The 27647-nt window shown below is 46.7% G+C and overlaps 1 protein-coding gene across 4 annotated transcripts in view; it reads left to right on the top strand.

Annotated features, from left to right (window-relative positions):
* The window catches only part of LOC126547262 (uncharacterized), a 92345-nt gene extending 73354 nt beyond the window's left edge, over positions 1 to 18991 (top strand). For 3 of the 4 annotated variants that reach the window (XM_072288349.1, XM_055062834.2, XM_055062835.2), the window contains 6 exons: positions 11762 to 11989; positions 13615 to 13942; positions 14594 to 14627; positions 15220 to 15332; positions 16174 to 16203; positions 18794 to 18991. In XM_072288349.1, the coding sequence (XP_072144450.1) occupies positions 11762 to 11989; positions 13615 to 13942; positions 14594 to 14627; positions 15220 to 15332; positions 16174 to 16203; positions 18794 to 18872 (812 nt within the window). In that variant the 3' untranslated portion in view covers positions 18873 to 18991. The remainder of the gene's footprint in view (positions 1 to 11761; positions 11990 to 13614; positions 13943 to 14593; positions 14628 to 15219; positions 15333 to 16173; positions 16204 to 18793) is intronic. The other variant, XM_072288350.1, reaches the window with a different exon arrangement.
* The last annotated feature ends 8656 nt before the right edge of the window (positions 18992 to 27647 follow it).

Genomic DNA, 27647 nt, shown 5'->3' with positions numbered 1-27647 from the left:
TCATTCCCGTTACCTGAACATTCTCCGGTGACAATCTCCTTGATCCAGGCCGTCGTCCGTCAAGGGTTGTCCAACGTCGACGTGCAATCCATTCGTCCCGTACGCTCGGAACCTTTGTCTCCACGCACGTCCCCACCGCGCTCTTCTACTCCTCTTATGGACAGCGCAACCCCTCGGAATGGCGAACCGTGGACGACAAGCCGATTTGTTTTAACTACCGACGCATTGGACATGTCGCTCGCCACTGCCGCAGCCGCTGGACTTCTCCGACGTGCTATTATCCTGATTACCCCCCTCGCCCCTATACCGCATCCTTTTCCTTCGCCCCTACTATGCCCACTCCATCATCTGACCCTGCGACACCTTTGCCACGACCCCGCTACTCCCGCTCGCCTTCTCCCTCCCGCCGCCAATCTCGCTCGCCCCCGTCACGCCGTGCTCCTTCTCCGACCTACTCGCCGCACCCCCGACCGGAAAACTAGACAGTGCAGCTTCTGGAGGTGAAGCTGCATTGACGACATTGGCACAAAATCCTCGCTGCACGTTACCCACGCACAAGAATCTTTTGGACGTTCTCGTCGACAATGTTCCTGTGTGCGCGTTGATTGACACCGGGGCGCATGTGCCCATTATGAGTGCTGCTCTTCGCCGTCGGCTCAAGAAAGTTCTGACGCCTGCCCCGAACTGAGTTGTACAAGTCGCCGACGGAGGGACTGTCGCTGTTGTTGGCATGTGTTCTGCCCGACTCACCATTGCTGAGAGACACCGTCGTTCTCTTCACCGTCATCGAGCATTGCCCTCACGAACTCATTCTCGGTCTGGATTTTCTTGCCCATCATTCTGCCCTCATTGACTATTCCGCCGGCTGACTTCGCCTTGACTTGCCTCTCCTTGCCGACCCTGTGGACCCACCTCCAAGCCATCTGAGCTGCATAGATTTTATTCGCCTACCACCTGACTCTGTGACCCACGTCGACTTGTCCTCGCCAGCTGTACCTGACGGCAATTACGTGGCCGCACCAATTCCGGCCGTTATGCTTACACATGGTGTTACCGTGCCGCACACTGTGCTGAAAATTACTGGCAACCGCGCCTGCCTTCCACTTGTCAATTTCGCGCTATAGCCGCGCAAGTTCTGCCTCAGGGGATCTCCTTGGCTATAATTCGCGCTTTGCAGGATGATGAGATCGAGCCATTCACAGTGGAAGATCGGCACAGCTCAGCCCATACCGTGACGTCATCGCACGGTACTGATGTCGCCATTAAGGAGATGGTCTCCTCTGACCTTACACCTGCTCAAGCTGAAGCTCTTTGCCGCGTTCTTGAAGGCTATCACGACATTTTTGACTTTGACAGCAGACCCTTAGGTCAAACGTCCGTCGTGACCCATCGCATAAATACTGGCGATGCGAACCCTATTCACCGACGTCCATACCGTGTTTCTGTGTCAGAACGAGCTGTTATCCAACAGGAAGTCGCAAAGATGCTTGCAAAGGACCTTATCGAGCCTTCCTGTAGTCCCTGGGCATCTCCCGTCGTACTTGTCAAAAAGAAGGATGGAACGTGGCGCTTTTGTGTAGATTATCGCCACCTGAACAAAATCACGAAAAAGGACGTGTACCCTTTGCCACGTATTGATGACGCTCTCGACTGCCTGTACGGTGCCACCTATTTTTCTTCTATCGACTTACGGTCCGGCTACTGGCAGATATCCGTCGATGACATGGACCGAGAGAAGACTGCATTTGTTACCCCTGACGGCCTTTATCAGTTCAAGGTGATGCCTTTCGGTCTCTGTAACGCGCCCGCCACCTTCGAACGAATGATGGACTCTTTGCTTCAGGGGTTCAAGTGGTCCACCTGTTTGTGCTATCTGGACGACGTTATAGTTTATTCGCCCACATTCGACACGCATCTAGACCGTCTTTCAGCGATTCTTGACGTGTTCCGCCGAGCCGGCCTCCAGTTGAACTCGTCAAAATGTCATTTCGCTCGCCGCCAAATCGCCGTCCTTGGACACCTCGTAGACGCCAGAGGCGTGCGACCGGATCCGGACAAAATTCGCGCCGTTACGAATTTTCCTGTTCCGAAGTCTACCAAGGACGTTCGTAGTTTCGTAGGGCTGTGCTCTTATTTCCGACGCTTTGTGAAGGATTTTGCGACCATCGCACGTCCCCTTACCGACCTCTTGAAGAAAGACGCCCCTTTTTCTTGGGGTCCTGACCATGCCCCATCTTTCTCGCAGCTGACTACTCTCCTTACCACGCCTCCAATTTTGGCCCACTTTGACCCGTCTGCCTCAACGGAAGTTCGAACTGATGCCAGTGGTCACGCCATAGGAGCAGTGTTAGCACAGCGCCAGCGTGGACATGATCGCGTTATAGCCTACGCCAGCCGACTTCTATCACCCGCCGAGCGCAATTATTCAATCACAGAGCGCGAGTGCCTCGCTCTTGTGTGGGCTGTTGCGAAATTTCGTCCATACTTGTACGGACGCCCCTTCTGTGTCATCACTGATCACCACGCTCTCTGCTGGCTATCCTCGCTCAAGGACCCCACGGGACGACTCGCTCGCTGGGCGTTACGCCTGCAAGAATATACCTTCTCCGTGGTATATAAGACGGGACGCTTGCACCAGGATGCCGATTGTTTGTCCCGCTACCCCGTCGACAAACCGGCTGATGCGGACGCCATCGCTTGCGTTTTCTGTGTCCCAGTTGCTTCAAATCGGCAACGAGCAACGGCGCGATCCTTCATTACGCGCCCTGATCGACCGTCTGGAGTCAACTCCTGGCGACGCCTCTCTCCGAATGTTTCTCCTTAAGGAGGGGACATTATACCGCCGTAATCTCGATCCACACGGCCTTGACCTTCTGCTCGTCATTCCATCGCACCTGCGTTCGACTGTCCTCCAGCAACTTCACGATGCTCCCTTAGCTGGACACATGGGCGTCTCACGCACATACGACCGTGTACGCCGTCGATTCTTTTGGCCGGGTCTCGCCCGCTCCGTGCGGCGCTACGTTGCCGCTTGTGAGCCCTGTCAGCGCCGGAAGAAGCCCTCCACACCTCCAGCTGGATATCTCCAGCCGATCGACATATCCCACCGGAACCCTTCTTTCCGTGTTGGTCTAGACCTGCTTGGACCGTTTCCCCTTTCGGGCTCCGGAAATAAATGGGTCGCCGTCGCTACCGATTATGCTACGCGGTACGCAATCACCAGAGCCCTCCCGACAAGTTGCGCTACTGATGTTGCTGACTTTCTGCTCTGACATCATTTTAGTGCACGGTGCTCCGCGCCAATTACTCACTGACCGTGGCCGCAGCTTTCTGTCGGCAGTCGTCGAGGACATACTCCGCTCCTGCTCGACAAAGCACAAGTTCAGCACGTCCTACCACCCCCAGACCAACGGCCTCACGGAGCGCCTCAATCGAACCATCACCGACATACTTTCCAAGTACGTTGCGACCGACCACCACGACTGGGATCTTCACTTACCATATGTGACGTTCGCGTATAATTCATCGCGTCACGACACCGCCGGTTATTCACCGTTCTATCTCCTATATGGCCGAGAACCCGTGTTGCCCTTGGACACTTTGCTGCCCTCGGCCACACGTTCCGCCACTGAATACGCCCGCGACGCGATCGCACACGCCGACCACGCGCGCCAGCTCGCCCGCTCCAGTCTCGAGGCCTCAAAGGAGCATCAGAGATGCCTCTATGATTGCCACCATCGTGACGTGCACTTTTCTCCGGGTTCTCTGGTGCTTCTCTGGTCACCCGTTCGCCGTGTGGGCCTTTCCGAAAAGCTGCTGTCGCGCTACACAGGCCCTTACCGTGTGGTACGCCAAGTGACCGATGTCACGTATGAAATCATCCCCGTCGATCTCTCAGCGTCATCATCAGCTGCAAATGACATCGTTCACGTGGCAAGACTAAAACCCTACCACACACCTTTCACCGCAGATGTGTAGATTAAGCACCGGGACGGTGCTTCTACAGCCGGGGGTGATGCTACGGAACAGCCGCCACAGTGTGGCTGCACTGAGGAGGACGAAGACGACGTGTGTGCCGGTTTGATATAGCGTCGCCATTTTGGCCTCCGTGAGCTTACCTGTAAATAAATTGTAAATAGTATTCGGCTTCAGCTTCACGTAACAATATGTATTTAGATAGGAGCATCCGACCTAATGTTTCCTCTTAGGAGGAGGCCGAGGTGCATTGTGAGCTCCCCCCCCCCCCCCTCGAACGAAATTTCTGGCTACGCCACTGCTTCCGACAGATGGCGACTAAAATAGAGGGACCTTGATGGCGACTCCGTGAATCCTCGCCGCCAATACTTACCTCATCTCCATTTTTTTTCCGTATACTTCTTTCATAGAGAAATGTAGTGCGGAAGAAGTTTAGCTCCTCCACTGCGGACGCTGGAGTTAGCCGTGAAAAAAGTCACGAGTGAGGGTCACACCGAGCTTTCAGTTCAGCAAAGGTCTTGCATACAGCAATGCGAGTGCGAAAGGGGGGCGGCGCAACAGACAAGGGCTTGAGGTGCACGCTAGGTGTAAACCTCAAGGTGTACGCTTGAGGTCACGCACTTTCCTCGACCCTCGTCGTGCCTTCGTCTGGGGTGCATTGAGCAAGTATTCACCGTAATTCAACGTAATCGCTGTGGTGAAGATGCGTAAGGGGGCAAGGTCACACTACACTCAATGTATGCGCAGTTATGAAGGCTGGGAACCGTCCCATTACAAAAAAAAAAAAAAAAGTTTAATACTTCAGAAATTATTTCGAACTTCTTAAAGTAGAAGTCGGTTATGTTCTGTTTTGCGAACAGATAGTGACAATACAGGGCCAAAAAATACCTCGCGTAAAATAATATAAATACATTGGTATATGGATAAACGAAGGCAATAGATATATTAGAAACACGGGAAACAACAATAACAGTAAAGGGGAAGAGAAATGCGGCTATAATGAAACACAGAGCGCTATGGGGATACAAAGAGTACAATGTGCTCCGGGGTATGTGGAAAGGTGTAATGGTTCCAGGACTTTTGGAAATGCGGTTGTTTGCTTGAAATCAGGGGTACAATCAGGACTCGATGGCATCGAAAGGTCAGTGGGACGGCTCGCATTGGGCGCTCACGGGAAGACTACAAATGAAGATGTGCAGGGTGATATGGGCTGGACAAGTTTTGAAGTGAGGGAAGCTGAGTAAAATTATGAATGACTGAGGAATAGGGAAGAAATTAAATCTGCTGGAAGATTGTTGAGGTATTTGTATAGGAATAACATTGATTCACAGTGGAGGAAAAGAACTAGGAACCTTACCAGCATGTATGCAGCCTGTATGGTGAGCAACACAGTAACAAAGAACGTCATGCGGAAAGTTAGAGGCTGAGATAAATTCATGGGTGGCGGCAATGGAAAAGAAACCGGCCATGAGTAACTACTTAAGAGGACAAAAAGAAATCGGGAAAGAAACAATTTGATAACTCAAAGGGAAGCTAACTACTTTCGGAGCGAGATCAGGATGCCTTAGAACACATACTTATAAAGCGAGGTGTAGGAAGATGCATGTGCTTGCTGCGGTAAAGCTAGGGAAACTATGGGGCATATTTTATTAGAATGTGAAGATATCTGCCCAGCGGTCGATTTAGGAATCACTGGTCTCTTGAAGCCCTTGGGTTCAGCGAGAGCAGGGGAAAAGTAGACATGTCCGCAATAGATTATGAAGAGGCGATTGGAAGATTGGTGGAATAAAAGTAGGGAAACGACAAACGACGGAGGCGCGCAAAAATAAAGTTCACGATAGGGGGTCAGAAAATTTGGTTGTTGGAGTTCATCGTGGGTTTTTTCCTTTCTGTTTTTCTTAACGCAGGTAGGACATTAAGCAATAAAAAAAAAACAAGAGCTTCGTGGCGCAACCTACCACCCCGTTCCAAATGGGACGCTGATAACATCGATCCATAAACTGGGGCAAATACCCTTAACGTTGCCGAATTTCCTCGAAGAGCTTAACCAGGGCAGTTTCCTGGGTAAATGCGTAGCGTTTAATTCTATATAAATACAAGTAACTTAGTTAACAAGAAAATATCCAAATGTTTTATTGGAAAGAGCCAATATTAACGCAAGCCTTTTACGTAAGTTTTAATTTTTAATCTGTATTCTTTAATGCCCTCCATGCTCGGACTTTGTGTTCGCGGTATTTTATAAAGTTCATGACCGAGAGTGACATTGGCAGTTTCGCGAATTCTCTTCAGACGGAAGGCCTAGGCCTCTTCACGCTCATTCTCAAGTATCGCGCTCCTCTTCCTGCGAACTTGTGTCGCTTCCGTGCGCGAATGCTGTGGAGTATGTTTGCGGAGCTCATACGTTTTTTTTTTTAAGTGTCAGGAAGGTCATAGCACTTTCCACGACGACGTAATATGCTGCGTACGCTGAAGCCGGCGTTTGTGCCGGTAATGCCCAAACGATTCTTGTGTGTTGTCTTCGTAACGCTGAGTTGACTAGAAAAATATTTCCACCTGGCCGTTCGAGTGCGGCAAGGTTAGCAAACTAGGTCCGGCTGCACGAGCTCACGAAATGGGTTTGAGTCAACTGCTCCACGGTTCGCGAGTACCTCGGACCACAACTCAATGGTGTTAGTGGTCAAGATTCAGCTCACCAGGGTTAGCTTGTTCTATATACTTGGCGTCTACGAGGTTGACTATACGTAGGGCTCCGTGTTTTGGAAGTTTTATTTTTCTTGAAATTCGGAGAGTGTTTATCGGAGCTCATTTTTTGGCGGAAATCCGGCGCTTGTCGCAGTGTATTTCTCGTAAGTCCCCGATTCTCCGAAATTCAGAATCTAATGTTTCGTTATTCTTAATACTATAAAATCTTAGATGAAATATCTGAACACGAAAACACCAGAACACACGAAGCGTATTTTAGTTGTCTGGAAGGTTCGAACGCACACACATATACACACAAGCACAAATACTTGAATACAAAACATCCATGTTTGTGCGTACAACCATAAACCTTGTTGTAATAGGCGCAAGCATACTTTACGAGGTAGCGGTCCCCGTGGAAGCGCTCTCCTTTCGATTGGTGATTATCAGCTTTGAAAGTGCCCTTTAACCTTTGCGCTAGAAACAGGGAGAGCCAGAAGACTCGGCGCGCAGCGAGAAAGCACTGGGCAGTGTGAAGTATCTAACACGACGAGGGTTGCAATGTTACTGATTTCATAGCTCTGATACTTCGCAAAATCAGTCATGAGCTGGCTCATGTCGTCAGTTTCAAGAAACGAGCCCTTTGTTAAATGTGCGATGGGTGTGGTCCACGAGATACTGTTGACGTGAGGTAAAGTTTATATCGGCCAAACTGACCGCTTAGAACATGCCCTTTATTGAAAGGCTTTCGATAAAGAATGGAACCAGGGTCATATTGGCCGTTAAAATCCGAGTTCATCGGATAAATCTGAATTGTCAATTTTACCGGCGAGTATCTATCGGACTTTTTTTTTCAGATTTATCCGAAAACACGGAGCCATAACTATACGCCAGGAAGTTCAGCCAATTCCGTGACGGCTTCCTGGAGTACTGGCACGCACCCACTAACAATCGTACCATGTCCTGCAATAGCTTCAAATTTGATGGCACACTCTGGCATTGTTCATTTGATAGCTTAACTGTGTACGCAATGCAGCTCTGGCGTACCACACAGACTTCAGAAACAGCGGGCATTGTGTTAGTTTGTTGAACTCGTATCCAAAGTATGGCTTGTGATCTAAATGACCATCCATGGGCTGGCATAGTGGGTCAATCTTCACGGTTGGGATTACCAGTTTACTAGACGCAGTTTTAATCATAAGCGTAAGATCAAATTACGCGGTATTTGCATCGTTTATCTCGTATAGGTGTTGTTCATTCGCTGAATCTTTGCAGGAGTGGTCGAAAGTAGAAGAGGTAGACTCTTTTATTGGATCAGAGGACATTGATATAACAGCGTGTTATTGCAGGTAGCCTACTTTAGAGTCGTCTATCCTAATATAAAGTTGACAAATACGCACGCGCATATCCCAATCACACAAACATGTTAAATTTAAAAAAATGATTGTAAACAAAAGAACAAACTAAACTAGGAAAAGCGATCCATATGCACCCGCGTAAAATTTCGTGTACACTACAATAAAAACACTACGCATAACACCCCAATGTCATTTTTAAGTAGGCCAGGCATCGCACTCAATTCAGTCCATAAACGTCTACAATTCAATCATTAAATCATTGTTGTCTACAACAAAATCCCGTAGGGGTGTCGAGGCACATCTCTGTTTAGCAGGGAATGGCCATGGACCAAGTACTTCCGTAATTGAAAATCTGTCTGTACAAGTGGCTTAACTGATCTCGAAAATGGACTCTCTGTTCTGCAGCATAGCATCCATCCGTAGACGTTGCCTGTTCAAAGTACTTGAGAAACAAGTCCTATTGGCCTAAGACTGCCACGGACATCGGCTCTCAGAATCGCTATGTAAGATACACTTTAAAAATCGGAAGTTGGCAACCAAGGCACATGGGCCGCGCGTGGTTGTTACTCCGCCAGCCAATCACACAAGCACACAAGATCGTCGTCATGCTACCATTTCAAAATGGCGTCGTACTTGATACCTCCGGAGCGTCTGCTGTTCTTGGAGAGCCTTTTCATCGGCAGAAGCGATGAGGTGTGCAACAGACATGGACAAAGTGTGTGGAGTCTGAGCATTTCGCTCTTCAAAAGTCCGCGGTATAGTTCATTTCACTGCTGACCCCGTTTTACTCATGAAACTTCACTGCCAACTGAAGTGAAACTTCACACTAAATAGTTGCAGTGAAGTGCTTTATTTCAGTTCTATAAAGAATTAGGCTTTTATCGTTCCACTATAACAAACGAGTGAAAACGTACAAAATTACGCGCTTATAATTTTATTTTTGTGGGTATACCGCCTTATTTAGGTAACAGGGAAACTTTGAAGTATATACTATTTGCAGCCTCGCGGAGGAACAGTGGCTGGCGGTTATGAGGGCGTGGGCGGGGCTTCACTGCAGACGTGAGTTCTATCGGACTATAGTGGGTCTTTTTTTATCGCAGAGGCTCCTGTAGGGCTTGCTGTACGCAGCCTTGCGCTTCGTTGAATGAGCAAACTACGTGTGCGCTTCGCGTGCCAGGAAATCAATTCCTAGAAGGGTACCGTGAACGGCGTGCACACGGCACCCTTCTAGGAACGAATAACGCACATACCATAATTAAGTTCGGAAGCTGCTACTCACGCTTCATCGTTTGAAGGACGTCGTTCTTGATCAACTTTTTTTTTACAAATTTTTGGCCCTACTGCGAAAACAGCGTCGAAGCCGTTGAAGCTAGCTGATGGAAAAGATGAATGCTTGCACCAGTGCAGCGTACACTCACCGAAAATCTCCTGATTTAGCTCTGTCACATTGACTTTGATTATCCGCGAAGCTGTTACTCTGACAATTCCGCCACAAACATAATGGGGCAGGGAAAGGTCACTAAAACCTTGCTAACATTCCAAAAAGACCAATTTGTCGTTAAGGTGACTAAAAGCTCGCTAACTTTAGCGACACTGTCGCTAAGTTAGCAACACTGCCTGGATCCCCACTGCTGGTTCCCGGTAGCCCTGGAAGGCCAAGCGACCATGGACCTCGCCCCTGCTCAACGGTTCCCGACTGGCTGCCTTGGTCGCTGACTCCGGACCGTTCGGGGCACTAGAGATATCAGACGCGTCTGGCCTTGTCGGCTGATTGCTAACACCTCCTGTTCTCCCCGGCCGTCTGTCCCGTCGCCACATCTTTTTGGGAGCACGCTCTCCGGCCGTGGCCCAATTTCAACCCACACCTTACGAGCACCGCTTGGCCTCTGCTCACTGGACTATGTCGCGCGAGCACATGGCCCAATTGCAATGGAACCTTTCGCCGCACTCCGTCGTTTCAACACTTCCTTTTCTTCACGCGTCATACGACTGTCTACCAAAATTTCTGCAGAGACGTTTCCTGAACCGCTGGAGCCACAATTCCGAATTTCTGATCACTCTTTGCCCGAATCCGCGGCCGTTCGCCCCGAGCTGACCGACATCTCGCTGAAGAAAGACAAGGTGGCCAGCACGGTCGAGGTCATCACTACCGAGAACTTGCCCTAGATGCGCAAGTCATCCTATCAGGCGCGAAACAGACCACCTGTTTCAAAGGAAGCACAGCTGTCTCCAGTTTCGAATAAGTCCATTTCGTGAAGTGAACTCAAAATATAAAATTGGGCTATTCAACAAAATGCTTTGTGCTGTGACCCGCGGCCGTGGTTGCTTAGTGACTTTGATGTTGCACTGCTAACCACGAGGTTGGGGGATTGAATCCCGGCCACGGCGGCCGCGTTTAGATGTGAGCGAAATGCAAAAAAAAGAAAAACCGTGTACTTAGATTTAGGAGTACCTTAAGGAACCCAAGGTCGTCAAAATTAATCCTTAGTCCCCCACTACGGCGTGCCTCATTATCAGATCGTGGTTATGGCAAGTACAATGCTATAATTTAATTTTAATTTGTGTTGTGTCCGTTATATATGAGGCGCATGTGTTCAGCTTATCTGACTGAGCACAGGAGTGCTAGAACGTAGGAGCGCATGCGCTCCTCATGCCAATGGACGGAGCTTGGCTGTACGCGTCGGGATAAAGCAAACGTTGGTACAGGCACGTGTCGGTTTTTGTTCGAAACGGCGTCCCATTTTCTTAGCCTTCCTATCGGCTGGGGTCAGCATATCTCAGTTTCACTCACAGTCGTAGCGTCTCTTGGCCAGCGTTGGTTTCCCATAAGAGCCGCGTACCGGCTCGGAAACTCGGAAGTAAGCGCGCAGCACATGGTTCCACTTCTCTACTCTTGTCCTGTCTGCACGCCTCATCTCTTTTTTGCATAATAAATCCTTATCAACTAGCTCTGCTTTCTGTCGTTCTCAGCACATGATACTGTGAACTAGAGCGATATCGCCGCTGAATACTCGTGGGTGTAGCGGAATCCAAGGCCTTCCGAGGCGTTTGGAATCTGTATTCTGCATGAAGCCTTGAGGGATGACACTGGCGCGAAGCTCTGGCGCTGGAACAGCCGATATGACTGTTTGCATGGGGCATGTGTTAAGCGATATGGGCTCCCGGTAATTTTACTGAGGCTGGAAAAGAACAGTGCATGTACTTCACGTTCACGTATTTTCTTAAGCCAATTTGAGGATTCCGTGCACGTACGTACGTGTGACAGGATTGCTCGTGCTCTTGGATGCTAAAGTGATTCCCCTGTGTAAAAGTATGATGTAGTCATACGAAGTTTGCTTGGCCGCAGTCATATCGCATGCCGGAGGCTCCTCAAAATCAATCCACACTGAGAGCTCTCGGGAAACTACTCCCAACAAAACCCTCGGATCTGCTGCGCTATGACCTGTATCAATGAAATGCAATCTGACTGACAAGCAACTTTTTTTTTTGTCGTCTATTATGCACTTTCCTCCGGTCACGTAAGATGCGCTTCTCAAGCTGGCTGTAGTGGTCCCTGATCGCTGTAATGGTCTGCACGATGACAGTGCAATAGGTAACGCTAAAACAAAACACGAAGCTCCAGAAATGTCAAGAATCCAATTACCATTGCTTTCCAGCCACAGGAGTTTGCTTTTCGTTACTGTCATGTGCTCTCATACTGTCATGAGCTGAACTGTCATAACAGCTGTCTATCAAACTCTCTGCAGAGACGCTTCCTGTCCCATCAGAGCGGCGCCTTAAGATGTCGGAGCAGCCGTTGTCAGAGTCTGCAGCCGTTCACCCCGAGCTGTACAATGTCCCACTAAAGGAAAACCAGGCGGCTGGCATGGCGGAGGCGATCACTAGCGAGGATCTGCCCATGCAGCCAGACTCTGCCAACCAGACACTCAACTCACTGCAGAATTCGGCGGAAGCGCAACTGTCCCCAGTTCCGAGTAAGCATCTTTCCGCAAAGAGAACAAAGGGAAATGTTAGATGGCGCGCATCGACGGTGCGTTAGTACGGTAGGCTGTCGTCCTATCTCTGGAGCGATATATTTAGCTTATCTCCTTTTTTCCGTGTACTTCTTTCATAGAGAAATCTAGTGCGGACGATGTTTAAATCCTCAACTGCGGACGCTGGAGTTAGCCGTGAAATAAAGTCACGAGTGAGGGTCACACTGAGCTTTCAGTTCAGCAAAGGTCTTGCATACAGCAATGCGAGTGCGAAATGGGGGAGACGCAAGAGACAAGGGCTTGAGGTGTACACTAGGTGATCACAACTCGCCGCAGCCTCTTTTTTCGGCTTTCACGCACTTTTCTCAGCCCTCGTCGTGCCTTCGTCTGTGGTGCAATAAGCAAGCATTCATCGTAATTCAACGTAATCGCTGCGGTGAACTTGCGTAAGGGGGCAAGGTCACACTACACTCAATGTAAGCGAAGTTATGAAGGCTGGGAACCGTCCCAATACAAAAAAAGTTTCATACTTCAGAAATTATTTTGAACTTTTTTAAGTAGAACTCAGTTATGTTCTATTTTGGTGTCTATTGGATTAGCCTATATTGGGTTTCCATTATTTGGCTACCGCCTTGCTTTAGAAACATAATACAAAATTCTAGAGAATCTTTCTATGGTGTTGCTTTTGACTTAGAGACAATTAATAGTCCTTAGCTATTTCATTAGAGCTTCTATAGAAACCAAAAGAAACAGCCCGTAGAAATCCTTCTGATTTTTTCTTGAGAAGTGTAGAATAAGTTCATTAGAATTTTTGAGTATCCGGTTAGGTTTCTAAAGACTTTAAAGAACTAAACTAAACGTGTATGGATGGTGACAAACAAAATGAATCAGTCACTGTTGATCAAAATTTGGAAGTTTATTTAAGCATGGTTCATTCCTTTGTACAAAAGTCTCTTTTTAACACTGAATAACATTTAACCACTAAGGTTATTTAATAATGACATACCCGGGAACCGCTATGAATTCTGTGCGATAAGATAGCAACAGTATTCTACATATCCGGAACATACTGCAGCCGGTAATTTGGGCTGCATAAGGTTTGCGGCTCGGAGAACGAGGACACCCCTCTCCAAAAAGTTGGACCAAACGAAATTCTTAATGTGCATTATTCAATAGTTATAGCTCAGTTCGTCGCTATTTCGAGAATCACGTTCATTTAATTCGGTCAAATAGCTCGATAGTCCTCCAAGTAACCCAGCGATACAGCAAACGATATCCTCCGCATTTTTTTTTTTTTTGCTTGCGTACACTTCTGCAATCCCCCGTCTTTTTTTTTTTTTTTTTGTATTCTTTGCAGTGCTAACTCGTTTGTAGTTTAAGTACATTGCCCGGCGTTTTTCATTCTTTTTTGGGCGCGTAGAAAAGAAAAACGGTTTAAGTAGCAACTGACATGGAACTCCGTGAAAAATGCGCCCTGGCCGGTCGACCGATATGGCAACTTTGAAGCGTCCTATTATAGTTACTCAATGTCGTTGTGAATACAATAAACGGTGCATGCTTAAGTTGCTTTGTTTCTGTCCCAAAAGCAGGCTATATAAAGGCAACATTCCGACTGCTTCATGCAGGCCCAAAGAAGCACGCACCTCCACCATCCGAGGACCAGCCGGTGACACCTCCGCTGTTGCAGCGAAACATGCTGCTAGTGCGCCGCAAGACCGCACCGGTGTTGGCCAAAGTCCCGGACTCTCGTTCGGTGGACCCTGCATCCACTCCACTAATTAGGGCCAGGAGTGTTCTGGCAAATCAGTATCTGCAGCGTATTGGACATCTGCGTAGCGCGCAAGGAGACCACACCTGCCAGCTGGCCGAGGATACCACGAGCATCGAAGAGGCCACCCTGGAGCCATCTGAAAACTGCAAGAAAGAAGAGTTTGAGGAGCTCACCCTTAAATTGTGAGTGGCGTTAGATCTGCGTGCTGAAATACATTGTTAGATACAGTAGCCATTAACATTGGCATGAGTGAGGCACAGCTGTAAGCCGTGTCCATTGCGAGCTGCGAGTACTCGAGAATTAGCGCTGCGCAGAGAAACTTGTTTTCGCTGCAGAAACGTCAGAGCAAGCTCGCAAGCCGGTAGTTTTGCGGGAACCGTCACGGCACTACGCGCTACACAGTAGTGCAACAAGTTGGCAACAGCCAGCGCGTATGCGATGCTCGATGAAGCGGCCTCACGTTGTTCGAGCGCGTGCCGTCTGTCGTTCACTCCATTATTCGGCAGCAATGAAAAGGGTCCAAATGCTCGTTTCCGGAGTAAAATGACATCTAGGAAGACGCGTAGTTTTGTTTTGTCTTTGAATCACTGGATTTAGTCTTTGAATCACTGGATTTAGTCTTTGAATCACTGCATTTAGAGCTTTCATTCAGCACATGGCCACCATTCTTGCGATTCAGCTTCACCAGAGATATCAACGTACGTTTCGATGCTAAAGCTTCTCATGCATACAATGATAAACTATGCCGATCCTTGAACGATCAACGTTGCAGACGCAGCGTGATTATGAGCGATGCTGCTTGAATCTCAGATCAATTTTCTATCTCCGTGCAGGCACGACGCTGAACAAAGTGCGGTGACGCCGCAGGTAACTTCCCTTCCTAACATTTTCTTCTCAAAATAGGTTTTCATTTTCTTCGGGTAGTGCAGCTAAGAGTCAACTGATGCTTATCACAGGGTGTTTTAAGCCTGGGTAACCGTGACCCCTGCAGCTGTAGTGATAACTTCTGCTTCTATAGTTCTGCAAGAACAGAGGAAATTTTGTTCTGACCTATTTTTCACATTGCAGTACGAGTACAAATAGTCAGCGGTCGGTGAGCAAGGCACTATAGGAACGATGGTCACTGAGAATCGCAATGCATCAAAGTAGTAGCAACGACTCAGCAAATGACCGGCATTCTGTGACTTGACGTGCGGCGATGCTGATTTGGAACGTTCTTCCTGGTGCAGTAAACTTTTACACGACCAGGATGAATGCGTGTTAGCGTCAGAATTACTTGCACTGCTTCACTAATAACGCAGTCCGTACTAACCTGATATCCGTTCAGTTTTGACGATACAGTAACATGTCTAATTATAATGTACACTCAAGTACTAACCGCTCCATGAAAACCGGCAATCGTGTTCCATGACGCCAGATGCTTTATACCGTTGTTGTTCTTGCAATTTGTGCTGCGCAGGCGCATCAGCAGCCGGAAGGGGACGCGAAGTCCAAGGATTTCGAAACCCTTCCTGTCTGCGGACGTATTGCATTTTGGAGGAAGCGAGAGAGTCACGCGGTCTACAAGGGCATGTGAGTGCGGTAGTTTTAGTGCGACGGCACTTAATCGTTAGAAATTAAGTTACCTATTTCCGTCTGTTAAGTTGCGCTGTGGTCATGCTACTTTCTCACCTTGACCACCAGTTCACCCTCAGCACCACATGGCTACTAAAAATAAAACTTCGCCCACCGCGACCTCCCGGGACTGAATTCATTCCACTGCAGCTATGTGCAAAGAATTAAATTATGGGGTTTTACGTGCCAAAACCACTTTAGGATTATGAGGCACGCCGTAGTGGGGGACTCATAATCAGAAAGTTGTTTTGCCACGTAAAACCCCACAATTGTGCAGTTCGGCAGGCTATGTGTAGTTCGGAGCCGAATGCGCAAACTGAGCTTCCTCGCAACATTCGCGTGCAGCAGTTATGCGGGTTGTGTAGCGTGTGCGATGCATGAAGACTCCGAGAGCGGCGTCCACGCACGTCTATACTTGGGAGGCAACAGCGGACAATACGCCAGCCGCAGTTAGCCTCACCGTTCCTCTAGCAAAGGCTACTAAACGCTGCTAAAATGTCGGGGTCAGGCCACCGTTGTCGTAGTTTCACATCGTAAGATATATGCATAAATTAAGATGTCCCCCGTCTGTTGGGCACAAATGCGAGCACTTTCACGGGTTTTAAGGCGCCGGTACTCTGGCGTGCAAACTGCTGTCGCTGTAAGGCAGGGAACCGGCAGATTGTTCATCGCTTTACCGAAGCTATTTGCACTTTTAAATTGGTACAAATCACCCGAATTTACCTTATTTCTGACAAAACGACTGCTCCTAGTGTTCTCGTGTCACCGAAACCTCACGGAGCCAATCTTTTTGTTCCAGATTCTCCAGGTCGAAACATCAATTGTGGGGGTGAGCTTCTCCTAGACTCTGTTGCACAAAAACTAACCTTCCCGTCACTAACGGAACAAAAGTGTACATTGCCAATCGATGCACTGTACTTGCCCATGACGAGGAGAAGTTCATCTATGATCCGCAGGCACATGATACTTGTATAGCGTATCATTATACTAGATGACCATTTATAAGTTTTCCGGAATATTTAATAATCGCCTGTTGCACAGAACATAATTTTAGTCCTTAATTGAACAAATTATTCAAAGACGCGCACATTACTTGCACCAGAATTCGACACACATATTCAACAAATTAAAATCACTAATTACCTTCTTAATTAATCAATTTACGGCACATATTGCAATTTACGAATCGTAGCCGCTGAGTTTGCAAGGCGTGTAACCACTTGGAACGAATTTCCAGAATGACACTAGTTTGGAGATATGAGCCATCAAACTCCCCGTAAAAATGCACGGTTGTCCCACTGAAATTTTAACAAAACGCTATTTCATGCATTGAAGCACAAAAGTAACTGGAACACCTCTCTATTTCGTAAATAATAAGTTTCGAAATAATATATCGAAACTTGTGCCATTCTGGAGATTCATTGCAAGTGGATACGTCTTGCAAGCTCGCCGATTGCAATATGTGCTGTAGTTAACTAAACAGTTAATTAGCGATTCTTTGTTATTTAACTGAATATGTATTTAGATTTCTGGTTCTAGTATTGTCCGCCTGTTTGGATAATCTAGCTCAGGGACAATAATTATGATATCTGCTGCCACAGACGTCTATTAAAAATTGCGGAAACCTTAAAGATTATCACCCCGCACGCAACGCAGCTTTGACAATCCCGCAAAGCTTAAAGAAGATGCCCAGGGCCATTATAGTTAACGGGCGCAGGAGGCACGCACGTGTTGTCGTACTTGCCCTGCGTGATGAACCGGAGGTGTCGCCTTTGTAGGTAAGGAACTTGACAACAGCAACTTGTACATTCGGAAAGCATTTGTTACATTTGCAGCTAATATTTCGAGCAGGATCGCTGAGAAATGTTTGCTTGTCTGCGGTAAAAGCGGCAGTAATATGACATGTCCACTCTTGCCGGTGTCCTGGCCGCCGCGACAAGCACGCGGTAGATTCGCTCTCAGGTGGAATCACTGCGGCTGTGATCAGAGTTGCTGCGAGAGAGGAGTGTCTCGCGGCTTTCGCCCACTGGAGTGAATCAGCCGCTCCTCAGTAGTCTCTCCGATCGGTGGCAAGCGGCATGACGCGAAAATAGCTATGAAACCCATTCGCAAGGAAGTGTTGCAGTTAGCCAGTTTTCGCGGTGCGCTTTCTGCCGCTATAGTGTGGCCGTGCTCTGTGGAGAGCTCCGCAAACGCCGCTGTCTCTGAACCACAGAGAGCCAATTGGGGCGAGGTCGGAGGGATTCCGCCCGACGCCCCGCCGGCAGCGCTGCGACTGTTTCCCGCGCGTCGGCCGCACGAGGATGGTCGCCTCCGTTTCTACGTTCACGTTAAACATAGCAATCACCTTCCCTTCCCCTACGCTTTCTCTGGCGTCATTGTTCGCTTCTTCCTGTGGTTCTCCCTCTTTGGACACAAACAACGCGGTAGGCTGAGACCTAAGCGCGGGTTGGCCCTAAAGTTCATCTGAATATTGCCTGAACTAAAACAGAGCTGGTCGACGTTTACTTATGAAAAAAAATTGGTAGATTTTATTCTTGCAACTATACTAATAAAAAATTCATCAGATTACATTCCTACGCGACCGGAAGTCTATATGCTTTCGCCCACATGTTGTTCTGTGGTAGGAAGGCCGTGTAATCTATACTATGTCTTATAAAAAACAAAAAACATTATGGAGTTTTACGTGCCAAAACCACTTTCTCATTATGAGGCACACCGTAGTGGAGGACTCCGTAAATTCCGACCACCTGGCGTTCTTTACCACGCACCTAAATCTAAGTACGCGGGTGTTTTCGCATTTCGCCCCCATCGAAATGCGCCCGCGGTGGCTGAGGTAAAAAAAGTTTTTCGCACACCGCTCTTCAGCATTGCAAGACACACCCGGATAATAACTTGGATCAGCCTATGCCGCTGCACACGACGCGTAGTGATAAGGGAGAACTCAATTAGCGGCATCGCCTGTTTATTTCGTACAGAGCTCACTGGGGACACTACCCACCAGAGTTTCAATTTAGTTCGAACCAGAAACATTCTGAAAGCATGTTGCTGATTATAATGTAAAGAAATGCGGTAGAATGCTTTTAGTGGTAGATGGTTGCAGCCGTCATGCTGGTGTATACTTTTAGCAGAGATACTGAGATTTCATGTAACTTTTAAGCAAAGGATTCAGCTCGGGAAAATTGGGCAATCGAGGGCTTACGTTGTTACGTGGATACTGGGTGTGCAGTTCATGTGGCATACTGGCTTGTTGAAACGGATCTGCTGTGCTGTCCATTAACTATAACCACTGTAAGCATTATCCAATTCCTGAATGCTGTGCAGCTATATTAAGCAGGCCATGCTAGTGTTCGTTAATTACGCACTTTCGGTGCGTTAACCTTTGCCGTGTATTGAACGCGCGCTTTGTCTTATCCCAGGGCTCCGGACTCCAACGTGTGCAAGCAGGGGCGTTTGCAGATCTCCGACACTGGGTTGCGACCTGATCCACAGCAATGACTCTTTTTTTCCTTTAGTTTTAGTCTAGTTTAAAATAAGAAATTTAGAAAACTACAGTTTTCTACTTTACCTTTGCTTTTAATTTCTACATTTCAATTAAAAACAAGTGATTCACCCTATGTTTTTCCTTGGTGTCATGGTCTGCTGGCTTCATATGATTGTGATTTACGAAAATCGGGCCCGTCTGCACCCTTTTCGTTTATATACAGGGTGTCCCACGTAACTTGAGCCAAACATTAAATATATGCAAATGCTACGTATAGCTGGACAGAACCAAGGTAATGTTTGTCGTCGCTTGGAGTTACTCGGGTTATTTTTATCATTCCGCCTAGTTAATTAGTCTCAATCAACTTCTCAAATATTATAGTTAGATGAAAACTGTAAATGAGAAAATTGTAGAGCGACATGAAAAACTCCCGATACAGCTTTCTGTTGCTCAATACGTGCTACATAAACGTGCTTTCCCGAGCATGAAAGAAGCCCGCAAATACATGCAAAATTGCCGCGCGATTGGCCTCTCGAGGCACAGAATTCGTTTCAAGTGGATATGACTTGCGGCTATAGTTCGTAAGTTACAATATGGAGCCTAAAATAATCAGTTCGAGAGTTAATTAGCTGAATTTTGGTAATTTAAATATTGCCGTTAATTTCTCGTGCGAAAACTGCCTCAGAGTAAAGCAATGGAATTGTGCTACATGTCACGTGTGATTTTTAAAAATTGCGTTACCGATAAAATGAAACAACCCGTACAGTTCGAGCAGCATGCCAAGATCTACTGGCATAGCGCAGTCTTAGGCTCCTCGGCGAATATATGCTGGTGGTGAAAAGCGAATCTGACACAGCTTTAGTTCGATGACATTGTAAGCGAGTATCACTTCTGATAGCCAACCAGAAGTCTTTGTACGAGCTTAAGATAGAAATATGTCTGCGTTACGAGTACCTGCAAAGGCAGTGTCTGAGCTCCAGTAAGGTATCTATAGCAACCTTAGTAGAATGAAGCGTACGCTTGCCAAATAAAATATCCTCCTCAGACCCGAATACAGCTACGGGGCATAATCTCTTTTCAAACTGGTTTGTACTGTCTACTGACGTTACAAACGTGAAAAAATGATTTAATACCTCGGTTAGGTATCAAAAGCTGCATCTCCATGTATGTGGAAGAAGTAACAATCTCCTCATGTTCACTATGGTAAAAACTGCATTTCATTGCCTAAACACACAGATGAAGTTGGAAGGGCCTGTAATACACTGTCACGTTGCTACTGCATCCTGGGGTTTCACGCAATCACGAGGAATTTAAATCTAATGTAACCTTACGTCCACAAGTTGCAGTTGTAAAACATGTAGCAATTATACTCCGCAGAAGGCGCAGCAGGCCAAGAACTGCACTGAGGAACGCGCGGAGTGAGACTTCTACGACCGCACTATACCTGCGTTGCCTTTTAAGTGTGAAACGGCGAATGCAAATCGGTGCCAAAGCGGCGTTTGTCACATTTTTTAAATCTCTTGCCTGGATATATACACAATAAACGGCTGCTGAGAATCGTGAAGGGACCCAGAATATCGCTTCGTGACAAAACGTTTTTATTAAAACAAAAATGGCCCTCTTTTGTCCCCAAGCAATGGGTTCGAGGAAGGAACATTCCAGACTTTCCTTCCGAGTTCCTTCCCTGTAGGAACTTATTTTTGGAAGCGTGTTGAACGCGCTTCGCAATAAAATATTTTTCTGCACACAATGATTATACAAAGGCCTTCGTTCACGTGTTAGAACTTCACTCTTGAACCGTATGTGCCTCTTTGGCTTCGCGAACGTTGTGTGCATGGTTGTGTGTGATGTAGCATCCGGGTGGTGTGTGCTGAAGTTTTTCAATTCACTGTTCTGTGCGGTGGTTATTTGTTTCTACCTCCCTCAGGCGCTGTGGCAAGATATTGTTCTTCATACTGTCGATATCTCCATGGGGTATGTATGCTAATATCGAGGCAAGGTTGCAGTCGCCTGTTCGCGCGCTGTTGTATAAAAAAGCGAGCGAATTATGCGCAGCGTGAAATCGGAATGAACGCAGCGCGAGATCCGAATGCGTTCTCCGAGGCCGCAATAAAGCATGGAAGTGACAGAAAGCTAATGTAAACACCCCTGCGTGGAATCACGCAAGGGTTTCGTGAGCATAGAATTGAAAATTCGTGTGCTGTCTTTCCTTTTCCTTGCGTGTCATTCCGGAAGCATAGCCGCCTTCCCACGTAGATTGGGCAGTTTCCTCTCGCGTATTCTGTTTTGTTTTGTAAGCAAGTTGGGCCTTCATATTATAGGACGCTATTAGGCGCGCTACCGCTGCAGAGAAGCGACCGTGCCGTGTTTAGAGTAGCGCAAGTCCGCGGTCCCCACGCTGGCCCTCCCTTTGCAAAGATGACGCCAGTGGCTTGGGGCAAGGCCTTGTGAAAACACGCCTCTGCTGGACGGGGTAGTCGGGTTGGGCTGCATCCATGCCAGCACAAGGTCTTCCAGGTGCCCTCAAACCCCAAACCCAGCTGAGCTCTCGGACGCACAGTTCACCACCTGTACTACCATCTTGCCCAGTTGTCCATGGTAGGGAGCACGGAAGCAGACCTGGCGGTGTCACAGTCGCTTCACCACATGTGCAGTGACTCCACCAGCTGCCGAGTGCATGCAGCAGTCTTTGGAAAGAGGAGAGTGACGTCAGCTCCGTTTAATATCAAGTGCGAACGCCAAAATATAGGTGCCCAGCAGCCGATTTAAATTCAGTTCAGTTTCACTTTATTTCAGGTCTTGCATGAGGAGACAGAGGCTAAAGGCTGGATGGGCCTGATGGGGCCTCTGCCGCCTCGTTTCGCAACAAGTGGCATACAGGAACACATCAAAAATGACGAAGCAGAGACTTGCGCATTTTGTAGTCAGAATTGATGCTGACAAACGTTTCTTCAAAAATCCCAGAATAACTCGCATGTTTTTAAATATCATAGTGATGTGAAATATTTATTCACATAAAAAACCAGTAATGTATATGATACGTTCTTAACTGACGTGCCACGAACACAATAACAATACTCTCAATACTGAACAAAAAGTTGGGTAAGAATAATTTCCTACGAAAGCGAGGAAATTTAAAGGCAACATATTCAAACTAGTAACTGAATACACGAGCAGATCATACACTACGTCCTAAACACGTGTCCTAATTTTCATGATGGCCCGGTCCTGCTCACCCTTCCTTCATATTGTTCATTGTTCACCGGGGCCTCGGATATTCAGTGGGCGTCTGGACAGCAGCGCTTGCACGATGTTCAACCGTTGCCTATTTTACACGCAGGTATGCTTTCTTGAAAACACACGTTCTTTTCGTTCCGATGACCACTTTTTGCAGCTGTTTTCACGCCCACACCGTCACGGCTTTGCCTTTGTATGCTCGATTTATGCATTGTGTTAACAGCCTGTATTTAAGCGGGGACGTTGAACTCAACCCTGGCCCGAAGAATAAAGCACAGGGGACGAGACCAGCTACCCGATTAGCCGGTACTTCTTCCTCAGACAAAATTTCCGAAAATAGCAATGACGAGCCCTCAGTTAATCAAAGAATTATGGGGTTTTACTTGCCAAAAACACTTTCTGATTATGAGGCACGCCGTAGTGGGGGACTCCGAAAATTTCGGACCACCTGGGGTTCTTTAACGTGCACCTAAATCTAAGTACACGGGTGTTTTCGCATTTCGCCCCCATCGAAATGCGGCCGCCGTGGCCGGGATTCGATCCCGCGACCTCGTGCTCAGCAGCCCAACACCATAGCCAAAGAGCAACCACGGCGGGTAAGCCCTCAGTTGCCGAAATGTTGAATAAACTGCTTTCAGGACAGGAAAAAATGGCTCTTGATATCTATGCCCTCCGTCAGACTTATTCTCCGTTTCAAAACTTTGAATCTCGGGTTGCTGCTCTCGAATCCTCGTCACCTGACACAGATGCCGCTACGAATTTTTGATCTAAAATGTAATCGTTTAATCAGAAGGTCAATTGTATGTTGGCAAAAGTGGCCGCCTTGGAAACAACTTCCTCGAGTAATGAAGTCAAGGTGACTGCCTTTGTTACTAAGATGACTTCCCTTGAATCTTCTCTATCTTCTAAACCCAGTGATGTTATTACTCCCCCTGCCGAGTCTTCCAATATATTTTTGTCCCTAAGTAACACGGTCAACAAACTTGTTGACAAGAATGATGACCTTGAAAACCGCTTACGCAGAAATAATCTTATCGCGTTCGGACTTCCTGAACATCCTGAAGAAAACAATAGTTTACTGCTAAGCAGCCTTGCTGCGTTTTTCGCAGAAAAGCTACCGATCAGTTGTCCCAAGATTGAAAGATGCCACGGAATCGGAAGATCCCAGCAGGGACATACACGTCCGATCATTCTTAAGTTGCTCGATTTTCGCGATAAGATTGACGTATTAAGGAATGGTCACAAACTTAAGAACTCGGACGTGCACACTGGTGAAGATTTTTTCGCTCGTGTACGATCCGTTCGCAGGAAACTTCGGGATGCCACTGCCTCCCACCGAACAAATGGCTATGCTGTGCGTGTAAGGCTTGATCATGTGTTCATCGACAACATCCACTATGGCTGGGATCACAAAACTAAAGCCCTTACCACGGCTTCAACTTGTTCTTCTTATACGTCCCCCAAGTCCGCCTCGGATGGTGCACAGTGACGACAGAAAATGCGGCATGATGATCTCAAAATTCTGAATGCGAATGCCAGAAGCCTTGTTAATAAGTTTCCTGATTTTGTCTCCCTGACCGCTTTTAATGCTCCTCACATTATCGGTGTTACCGAGACGTGGTTACACCGTGACATTTTAGATGCTGAAGTTACCCCAACTTGGCTTTACCGTTGTGTGCTGCGACAGAACACACAAAAGAGGCGATGGTGTAGCTCCATTCTTGCGGTCCGATCTTACCTTTTCAATTCTCTGTGGTCCTAATGAAGTAGAACCTGCGTGGTGTAAAGTGTCTCTTGGCAACTGCTCTGTCGTTATCGGTGTAATTTATCGCCCAATGGGGTCTGATGTTGAGCAACTGTACTCTTTAGAAGCATTTATTCATCAGCTATGCATGTCATGTTCCAACTTAGTTCTGCTGGGCGATTTTAATGTGCCATGCATTTCATGGCAATCCTGGTCTACCACTGGCTACGGTTCTTCAATTGGTAAAGAACCAATAAATATTGCCCTTTCATGTAACCTAAAACAAATTGTCACCGAGAATACCAGAGGCCACTCATTCTGGACCTTTAATTTCTTAGCGGAAGTCTTGTTGAAAATACATATACGTGTGACGTTGTGGATGAAATTGCTGACCACAAAGCGGTACTAGTTCTTAATAATCTTCCTGTTCCTAAAGCTAAGTTTGTTCTTCGCACTTTGTATGACTTCACACAAGCTGATGACCAGTCAATCAGTAATTTTCTTGCTGATCCTTTTGCGGACTTCGAGCGCTGTAGTATCTACGACGATGTTAATAGTTTGGTTGAGTTTTTCAATGCCACCGCACGTACATGCGTCAGCCGCTCTGTTCCACTCAAAACCAAGGAAAGAAACGTTGACCTGCCATGGATGACCAGAGAGATCCTTCGCCTTTCTCGCTGCCTTGCTAGACTTAGGCGACAAAGACGCACCGGTGGTACTCTTGTAATCACACTGTTTCAGAATATTAAGGATGAACTTCGACTAAAAATTAAAGCAGCCAGAGATTTCTTCTACGCCATCAGTTTACCTCGTTTGCTAAAACCAAATCCTAAAGAAATTTGGGGTGTGATTTCGTCTGGTAAAACAACTGCTCGATTCTTCATAATAAACGATGTTTCCACTAATGATCCTCATATTTTTGCAGCGGCTTTCAACCCGTATTTTCAGTCAGTCTTATCTATAGACAACTTTGAAATCCCTCCTTTCGGTTCAGAATCACGGCTTGCTAATAATAACTTAAGTGAATCTATGTCGGGTGTCTTAAACTTAGTTTTAAACCTAGATACTAAAAAAGGTTGCGGTTCTGATAACATTCATAATACCTTAAAACTTTTTGTGCGCAAATAAACAGGGACGAAGAATAGGAGCAACACAAGGACGAGCGCTCTCTGACTGGTTTTATTTTTGAAGAACCACCTGCTTAAATACCCACAGATCTGCGCGATCTAGTCACCAGAGCACGCCTATAGCGCATATAATACCCACAGATCTGCGCGATCTAGTCAACAGAGCATGTCTAGAGCACATATGACAGCACTTGTGATAAAAAGACGTGCAGATCGCGTCTACTTTCATGCAGCAGTAATTGGTCACTGTAATGAATTACATTTTTAATGAAGTAATTGTAATTGTAATCGTTTACTTTTTACACGGAAGCTGTTCGCCTACCGTTGGTCGCAATTTTTCCTGCCGCCGTCCATGGGCAATAACGTGGACCGAACCCGGAGGTATTGCCATACCGGGCGGGCCCGCGGCGGAGGTGAAGCAGGCTACAAGCGCTCATCAAAGTGAAGCAAAAAGTCCATACATTCTTTGGAATCACGCATGCAACATACAGAACAGCATTCGTTTCAATAAAGAAGGAGCACAAAACAAGCACCGAACCACATAATTGATGATAAGGCACTCCTGATAACAATGCGATGCACGTAGCACTCCCGCATACGTTTCACGGTAAAAAGTACTGTTGCGCAAGCTGCCGCGGCGACGGCAGCTTGCGACGTGGGGAGTGACACAACTAGCCTTTCGTATATAAAGGAACCAGCCTAGCAACTGATTTCATTGTTGTAGCAGCACCGCTATGGGTAGGCAACGCATAGTTAGGACTTCCGAGGAGCTGCAAAGGGGAAAAAAACGGCAATACGACCAGCGGCGGCGTGCTGCCATTAAACCTTTAAACCATTACTCTAAATTACCATTACTACCATTATTCTAACGCAATAAGGCATTGCATGCCCCCCTTCAGCAGTTGTGGTGGTGGTTTTCAACAGTTGCGCTGCACATCCACTTTCGCAGGGTCGGGATGGCGAGTCAATTATTGTCCTAAACGTTTACATGTCTGCTTATATTGCAGATGATTACACCCGAGCTGAGTTGTTCTTTCATCAGATTGGTAGCTGAAACGTCTATGCAGCTTCAGCTTTTGACTTCGATGTGTGTCGGTACATTATTCACGTTTTCCGAGTTATAAGAAGCGAGTAAATACATGAAGTCAACAGCATATATGATTCCTCCCCAATAGTGTTTACATTTATATCGCCTACGATAGATAATGGAGGGCTTTGAGACATCAAACACTGTAAGAGGCTTTCCACAAAGCTGAAAAAATTGTGTTTTGAGCCCATAGGCCACCTATATATAGCAGCTAACTGAATTTGTCTTGTACTAACTGGGAGACATTCTACATTGACATTTGAGCTTGTGCAATCAGCTTTGATATCAAGAGAACCCTGTTTTAAATGTATTGCAGAATCACTGTCCCCTTTTTTTGCAATATGTCAAGCCGTTCGCATCTGAAAGCGCCAAGGAATGGCGAGGTATAGTTTTTTGCAAGCTAAGTTTCACAAAACACAACTGAATGGAATTGCGTTCGCAGGGATTCAAAATAAGTTTGCAGGTAATCGTGTTTGTTCTGATGCTTCTGGCCTTCAAATGGAAGAACGAGAAGTTTGATAGCTGCGATAGTTGTTTTATGTGTTTGTGGTGAATGTACCATGCAAGAATCTATGTTCGCGATTTACGTTCACAATGCTTCTTGGTCAATTTCGCAAGATCATCATGACTTGCTATCCTCAAGACGCTCCTGTTTCCGTCCTTTAATGCTAGAATTTTTCCACCGACTTTCCATACATATTCCGGCTTAAATATCACTTTCTTCTGATTGTGGCAGCAAGAAGTCATTTGTTGTGGCAAGATAAGCGCTCGTTGATGTATAGAATGATGATCCTTCGTCTCTTTGTCCAATGTCTTTTCCATTATTTTTTATTTTTCTTAGCTTTAATCGTGTCTCACTGAGCGTCTCACAAGGTGCACAATGACATTATTTTTCGTTGAATTGGAGCTAAGCACACAGTGACATAAAAAATATATTTGTCATCGATTTCCTTACTCAAAAACTGGTATATCCTATATCTTATGGTATATTTTAACAAAACAAGACAAGTTCACCAGACACGTTATCTCAAGATTGTTGCTTTTTTCGTATTGTTCCGTTTCTTGAACTTGCGGTGATCATTCATTTTCTGCTTTCCACTTTAATTCTCACCAATAATATTCTTCAGGTCTGAGCAAAGCTAATTTATTTCCTTAGTCATTGTTCTCACTTCATCGCAAGTGTCGCTGCAGTACTTGATAGATTGCTTCAAACGCTTCATTCTTTCTTGAACATTTCCCAAAGAACAGCAAGCTCATTTTATTTTTTCCTTTTCCTTCCTCTTTGCTCCATGGTTACAGTGAAAAAATCAATACAGCTTAGGTCAGCAAACAAAGTTCAATGTTCAGCAGCAGCGCAACTATACCTTTACATCAACTATCTGCAAGATCTTCAACAGCTCTTACCTGCAAATCAAGCAGTGAGCTGTAAATCCTTTATTTTGCTGCTTCTGCGGCCGAATCGATCTGATGATGCCTGTGATGCCGTATTTGTAGTCGTTGGTGTGTCGAGCAGGTGCACCCTTTCAGGGAAGCTGTAGGAATGTATCGGTTTCCTCTTGGACAGGCTTCTCACGCAAGCGTTAACGAGGCAGGA

The sequence above is a fragment of the Dermacentor andersoni genome, chromosome 1, assembly GCF_023375885.2.
Source record: "Dermacentor andersoni chromosome 1, qqDerAnde1_hic_scaffold, whole genome shotgun sequence".
NCBI classification, from domain to species: domain Eukaryota; kingdom Metazoa; phylum Arthropoda; class Arachnida; order Ixodida; family Ixodidae; genus Dermacentor; species Dermacentor andersoni.
This window is presented reverse-complemented; position numbering and strand designations above follow the sequence as displayed.